The 6,682-nt window shown below is 38.1% G+C and overlaps 2 protein-coding genes across 3 annotated transcripts; both read left to right on the top strand.

Moving 5' to 3' along the window:
• Positions 1-41: 41 nt before the first annotated feature.
• LOC110421715 (hAT dimerization domain-containing protein) lies at positions 42-5,090 on the top strand. Of its 2 annotated transcripts, none has more exons than XM_021435371.2 (7): positions 42-318; positions 954-2,299; positions 2,394-3,080; positions 3,362-3,445; positions 3,536-3,611; positions 3,741-4,057; positions 4,576-5,090. In XM_021435371.2, exons 2-7 carry the CDS (start codon positions 962-964, stop codon positions 4,786-4,788), a joined length of 2,715 nt encoding a protein of 904 aa, XP_021291046.1. In that variant the 5' UTR covers positions 42-318; positions 954-961; the 3' UTR covers positions 4,789-5,090. The 2 variants fall into 2 exon arrangements, with proteins under 2 accessions (XP_021291046.1, XP_021291047.1); XM_021435372.2 differs by having other exon boundaries at positions 828-2,299.
• A 325-nt stretch (positions 5,091-5,415) lies between these two features.
• On the top strand, positions 5,416-6,648 carry LOC110421712 (Fcf2 pre-rRNA processing protein). Its single transcript, XM_021435368.2, has 3 exons — positions 5,416-5,835; positions 5,937-5,997; positions 6,348-6,648. The coding sequence occupies exons 1-3, from the start codon at positions 5,600-5,602 to the stop codon at positions 6,459-6,461; spliced, it is 411 nt and encodes a 136-aa protein (XP_021291043.1). The 5' UTR covers positions 5,416-5,599; the 3' UTR covers positions 6,462-6,648.
• The last annotated feature ends 34 nt before the right edge of the window (positions 6,649-6,682 follow it).

Raw genomic sequence — 6,682 nt, 5'->3', positions numbered from 1 at the left:
ATTATTCTTAATTTTTATTTGCCTAGAAAAAGTTCAAAATAACCACCGGAAATTAAAAAAGAAAAGAGAGAGAGAGAGTTTTGTTTTCTAGTATTAAAAACGGGCGAGTCGAGTCAAAACATTGAGCCATGACCCAGCCTTTCCCACTCGTGACTCACCATTCCCCAATCGCCCATCCAATTCTCACCTCCTGCGTCCCTTCCGTGCTCATCTTTCCATGTGTTTTAGCTTCTTTTGCCTCCAAATTTTCGCAAAATATGTAATTGTGTTGAAATTAATAACCCATACCATTTGACAGCATTTTGGTTTCTGATTGAGGTAAGAGGTGCCCCAAATGCAAATCCTAATCCTATCGGCCATTTGATTTCCATTTCTGTCTATTTTTTATACTATTTCCTTTTCCTTCAATCGGGTTTGGATGGAATAATTTCTCTTTTCAGGGTGTCGGGGTGTATGTAGTTGATATGCAGACAGCAGATTGCTTTAACTTGCAATCTATTAGCTGTTTTAAATTCGTTTTTGGGTAATTTTTTTCCTTTTCTTTTATGTTTTCTTCAAAGCTGGAAAGGGTATATTGTTATTAGCTTCAATTCTTGAGTAACAAAGTGAAACTGAAAGCACAATGCTAGTAATACTTCTTCTCTGCAATATTTAATGCCTCTATGCATCAAAACAACCACACTTTAGCTATCATAGCCTCCTTTAGGTTTAGGTGCATATTGAAACAAACTGACTCTCAATAATCTTTCCTTGTCTTGCCATTCCTCAATTCTACGAATTTCGACCCCATAACTAATTATATTTAAATGCATTTTCTGCTTGTTTAGGAGTCTTTGGGTGTCTGCCACAGCACTCTATGTTTGTTGCTTATTTCGTTTTGGATTACCATAATCTCATTGTGCTTGTCATGCACAAGGCTGAATTAGGTGAACGTCAATTTTGTTATGGTATAGGTTCCTGAATGGTCAAGTTGATGGCTCCAGCTCGCTCCTCTGTGTTTGCTGATCCTGGATGGGAACATGGTGTTCCTCAGGATGAGAAGAAGAAGAAGGTTAAATGCAATTACTGTGGGAAAGTAGTTAGTGGTGGGATATACAGGCTAAAGCAACATTTAGCCAGAGTTTCTGGGGAAGTAACATATTGTGATAAGGCTCCAGAAGAAGTGTTTCTCAGAATGAAAGGAAATTTGGAAGGATGTCGTTCCAATAAGAAATCAAGGCAATCTAACACTGGTGGACATGTTTATTTCAACTTCCACTCTAATGTAATTGAAGAGGAGGAAGAGCGAATCAGTTATAGAAGCAAAGGAAAGCTATTCATGGAAAATAGAAACCCGGGTTTAAACTTGACCCCTCTACGGTCGTTAGGATATGTTGATCCTGGATGGGAACATGGTGTTCCTCAGGATGAGAGGAAGAAAAAAGTAAAGTGTAATTACTGTGAGAAAATAGTTAGTGGAGGTATTAATCGGTTTAAACAACATCTAGCTAGAATTCCTGGAGAAGTTGCACCTTGTAAAAATGCTCCTGAGGAAGTCTATCTTAAAATAAAAGAGAACATGAAATGGCATCGTACTGGGAAGAGACACAAACAACCTTATGAAAAGGAGATACCTACTTTTGATGTGGGACCAAATGATGAAGATGAAGAGCAAGAGGAAGAAGATCATATTCTGCATCAGAAGAGTAAGGAAAAGCTGAAAATTGGTGATCATGGGTTGGGTAAAGATTTGAGAAAGACTTTCAGAGAGCTATCTTCTTCTAGTTGTTCTGAACCATTACAGAAAAAATCACGATTGGGTTCTGTTTTTCTAAAAGGAGTGAGTGAGACTGCACTTTCTTGCAAAAAAGTGAAGGAGAAAATAGGGTTTGGTAAGAAATCTAGCCAGGAAGTTTATTCTGCAATATGCAAATTCTTTTACCATGCAGGAGTTCCTTTGCAAGCAGCAAACTCCCCATACTTCCATAAGATGCTGGAGTTGGTTGGTCAATATGGACATGGTTTGGCAGGCCCCTCAAGCCAACTGATATCAGGTTACTTTTTGCAGGAGGAAATTAAAACAATAAAAAACTACCTTGTTGAATATAAAGCTTCCTGGGCAATCACTGGTTGTTCTGTAATGGCTGACAGTTGGGTAGATACAGAGGGTAGGACATTTGTTAACTTTTTGGCTTCTTGTCCCTATGGTATCTACTTTGTTTCTTCAGTTGATGTCACTTACATCTTAGAAGATGCTTTAAATTTGTTTAAATTGCTGGACAAAGTGGTAGAGGAAGTGGGAGAGGAAAATGTAGTGCAGGTATTAAGGTCTTTTCTTTAATTCTTTAATAATTTCTCAACCTGAATTGTGATGTGGCCATGGCAAATTTTATTTCCTCCCTCTCTTGTTGTAGGTAATCACTGAGAACACTCCCACATATAAGGCTGCTGGCAAGATGCTTGAAGAGAAGAGGAGGAATTTGTTCTGGACCCCATGTGCGATCTATTGTATAGATCGAATGCTTGAAGATTTTCTAAAGTTAAAATGTGTGTGGGAGTGCATTGAGAAAGGCCAAAAAGTTACAAAGTTCATTTATAACAATGTTTGGCTGTTGAATCTTATGAAGAAAGAATTTACCCAAGAGCAGGAACTTCTCATGCCATCTCTTACCCAGTTTGCTTCCAGCTTTGCAACTCTGCAGAACTTGCTTGATCACAGGACAAACCTTAAAAGAATGTTCCAGTCAAACAAATGGATTTCTTGTCAGTTCTCCAAATCAGATGAGGGAAAAGAAATGGAAAAGATCATAGTAAATGTGACATTCTGGAAGAAGGTGCAGTATGTTTGCAAATCAGTGAACCCGGTAATGCAGGTGCTTCAAAAGGTTTATAATGATCAAGGTCTGTCAATGCCCTTTGTATATAATGACATGTATAGGGCAAAGCTTGCTATCAAAGCCTTCCATGACAATGATGCACGTAAATATGGACCATTCTGGAGCGTGATAGAGAATCATTGGAGCTTACTATTCCACCACCCTTTACATACAGCAGCTTATTTCTTGAATCCATCATGCAGATATCGCCCTGATTTTGTAACAGTAGGTTAAACAGTTACATGATTTTTGTGATTCTTTGGCTAATTATAGATTGGAAGTAGTTTCTCATTTACAACAAGAACAACAAATTAAGCCTTTTCCCACTATGTGGGATCGGCTATATGAATCATATAGCATACTTTGCACCATTTTAGGTCATATCTTTAGCTTAGTAAAGATGAGGTCCTTTCTACAGTTTCTTTTCATGTCCTCCATGGTCTACCTATTACAGGAGCATTTTTGCCCTTCTTTTAATACAAACCTTTTACTTTTTACAAATGTAGCATGCAGAAATGGTGCGTGGACTGAATGAATCCATTGCTCGGCTGGAGCCAGACAATGCAAGGAGGATTTCTGCTTCCATGCAGGTATTGCTGTAGCTGCATTGTACCGGTTTCATCTTCTGCAGTTTTCCAAGTATTTTAATGTCTTGATAGATTCTTCTTGTAACATCTTAGATATCTGATTTCAATTCTGCAAAAGCTGATTTTGGGACCGAACTGGCAATTAGTACTAGAACAGAGCTTGATCCAGGTAATGGACTTGGGCTGCTATGTTGTTTGAATGAAAATTTTGAAATGGAAATCTACATGCACATACATTATGCTAATGTGTTACTTTTGACAGTTGTAATATTCTACTAACCATTTCTGTTTCCCTTAGCTGCATGGTGGCAACAACATGGGATAAGTTGCTTAGAGCTGCAACGCATAGCGGTGCATATATTAAGTCAGACATGCTCATCTTCCGGGTGCGAGCATAAGTGGAGCATATATGATCAGATCCATACCCTAAGATATAGTCGTTTAGCTCAGAAAAGACTGAATGACCTTACCTATGTTCATTACAACTTGAGACTCAGAGAGAACCAATTAAAGAAAAGGTCCAACAACTCAGTCTCCCTTGACAATACTTTGGCAGAGCATCTACTTCAGGACTGGATTGCTGAGGCAGAGAAGAGATCCTGGCAAGAGGATGAGGTATCATTCTTTTCCACATTCTCTTCTTACTTGTCAGGTGGTCAGTGATGTGTGACTTACAAATTACATTAAAAGTTTTGATTGAGATAGCTAAGGTAGTTTTGAACCAGGATGCACCATGCCAAATAGTTGATAAATGGGCTCTAGAAGAATAAAGTTGTGGTTAACCTTCTTGTTATTTTATATTATCTTTTCATCCCAGTTGGCAGCATGATTGGTTTAAAAGTAGATACCCTTCGCCAACCTCTTAGTTTTTGGTCTAAAAATTAATCCTCATGGGTGAAAGCTCTCACACAATTGGCAAAATGAAGTTAAAGCCGATTGCCCACATCTAAATTTATGACAGTTTCATTTGCTTACACTGAGTCTCCCTTAATGGTTTATCTGCTCTGTAACTTTAAGTTGCTACTCACTTCCCTAAATTCCAAGTGTTCTATAGTATACTTGCCTTGAATTGGACTTACAAATTGGAAATTTGATGAAAGCCCCTAGTTCCATTTTACTTTTTGTCTTCACAGGAAATCAGGTATGGTGAAAATGGAATGGCATATGAAGACGATAATGAGAATGATAGAGTTGATTATGAAGGTGGAACTCAAGGGGCTCGAAAGGGATCCATGGAGCGCTTGAGCTTGGCTGATGTGGAATCTCAATCTTTGGATATTGATCCTGTCACTGACGATGAAGATGATGGTGATCTCAATTATTACAATGATGATGTGAGCGATTAGTTTGAAATTCTTATGGTTGAAGTCGATGAACACAAAGTAATCAAAGTGTAGAGAAGAGGGCAAATAGATGTTTTGCAGGAATTGTATCCTCCGTGGTAAATTTACCAGGCAATTACATCAAACTATGTAGTTGTTGTGTTCGTGTGTGTCAATTAAACGTAAAATTTTGTAGCTAACAAATGTTGTATGTTATCTCAACCAAAACCAATGTACTGAAATACATATATTCATGGTTGTTAACTAGTAGTGCTGGCAATCGTTATGATTTTTGTGTAATGCAACTGCGCCAGGCGTTTTTCCTTTGCCAGGAGTTTTAAGGTTTGTTGAACTTGAAACTGTATCATGATACTAGTACTATAACTACTAGTATATGTTCATTGTTTATGGTGGGTGGCACTGGCAGTGGCAGATGAGATTAAGGTTGAAGATAAAAATCAAAACGTTTTTGGTTTTACCTCATTATGTTAGCACTCAGAAACAGAGGAGTTGAACCAAAACGTAAATCAGATTATTATTATTAAGTTTTTTTAAAAAATACTATTACTTAAATAAATATTCCTTTATTTATTTATTTTTTTAGTAGTATGCATTTAAATTTTAAAGTTCCGTACCAAGCGACAATGCTTAAGTGCCGGTTAAAACAAGAGCTGCTCCTGTTTTGTTCTCTTCCCACTTCGAAAGACAGACCGAAACCTAGCCGCCACCCAGGAAGGATACTTCTTTCGTGTCTCCCTCTGTTTCCTTATACAGCTCTCCGCTGTTTCTCTTTCTTTCAATTCGTTAATCGATTTGCTTTCTCTGATACCAACAAATGCTAGAAAGCAAGGCGGTGATCGGTCTGACATGGGAGCCCAAACTCCCTGGTTTTTCTTGCCAATCTAAAACCACGTCTGGGTCTGATTCTAAATCCCAGAATAAGCCCCAAAGCTCTGCCCTTTGGAAACCCAATCAAGACCTCGTTGATGGCCTCTTTCTGCCGCCTAGTGATCCTTCGAAGCTTAACAAACTGCTCAGGAAGAAAGTCAAAGATACTACTGGCACTGCCTGGTATTCTTCAAGTTTTCTTCTTTGCTGTTTTTCCTTTCCTTTTTTTTCCATCCTTATCGTTCTTGGGTTCCTCGCACATATCACAATTATTACTTCGGCAGGTTTGATATGCCTGCCCCTACTCTCACTCCTGAGTTGAAGAAAGATCTTCAATTACTCAAGGTGCTCCGCTCTGTGCTATTCCTTTTTTTCTTTAATTTCGTTTCCTGGTGCTAACTTGGTTCTTTCTCGCCATCTCGTTCTATGCTTATTTATGTATTTGTCAATTGTATCTCTTTGAGAAGTTGCCATTTTATACGATGTTGTATCATATTGGATGGTTGTCATGCCATAAATTTTATGTTTGAAATGAATCAGCCACTCAAGATAATTGAATTGATGTTTAGTTTGCATTTGATGTCACTAAAATGTTTTCCCTGGGGGACTATTGTTTTAAGGGTTCTAAATGTTTTACGTCTTTCCAATGGAACCAAATTCCTGCCTTTGACTGCTTGTGTTTGTATATGGTACAGTTGAGGGGTGCCATTGATCCCAAGAGACACTATAAGAAGGATTCAAAATCCAAGGCACTGCCCAAGTATTTCCAGGCAAGTTTACTATTATATTTTTCTAAACTGATAGCATAACATTTTTTTTTTGAAAGTTAAGACTTCATTCATAAATAAAGGAAGTCCATATACAAACAGATGAGAGTCAAAGACTGGAAAGAGCACTTGTCTTGACAGCCTTCTGTACCCTAAACCCAGTCAGCTAAACACATGCACCACACGTCCCAAACAGCCAGCTCTGCATATGAAGAAGAGGTGGTTGACAGATTCAAAATCATTGTTACACACATTACATATAG

This window comes from Theobroma umbraticum, unplaced genomic scaffold (genome assembly GCF_002168275.2).
Source record: "Theobroma umbraticum cultivar Fairchild unplaced genomic scaffold, ASM216827v3 scaffold_130.0, whole genome shotgun sequence".
Classification (NCBI taxonomy): domain Eukaryota; kingdom Viridiplantae; phylum Streptophyta; class Magnoliopsida; order Malvales; family Malvaceae; genus Theobroma; species Theobroma umbraticum.
This window is presented reverse-complemented; position numbering and strand designations above follow the sequence as displayed.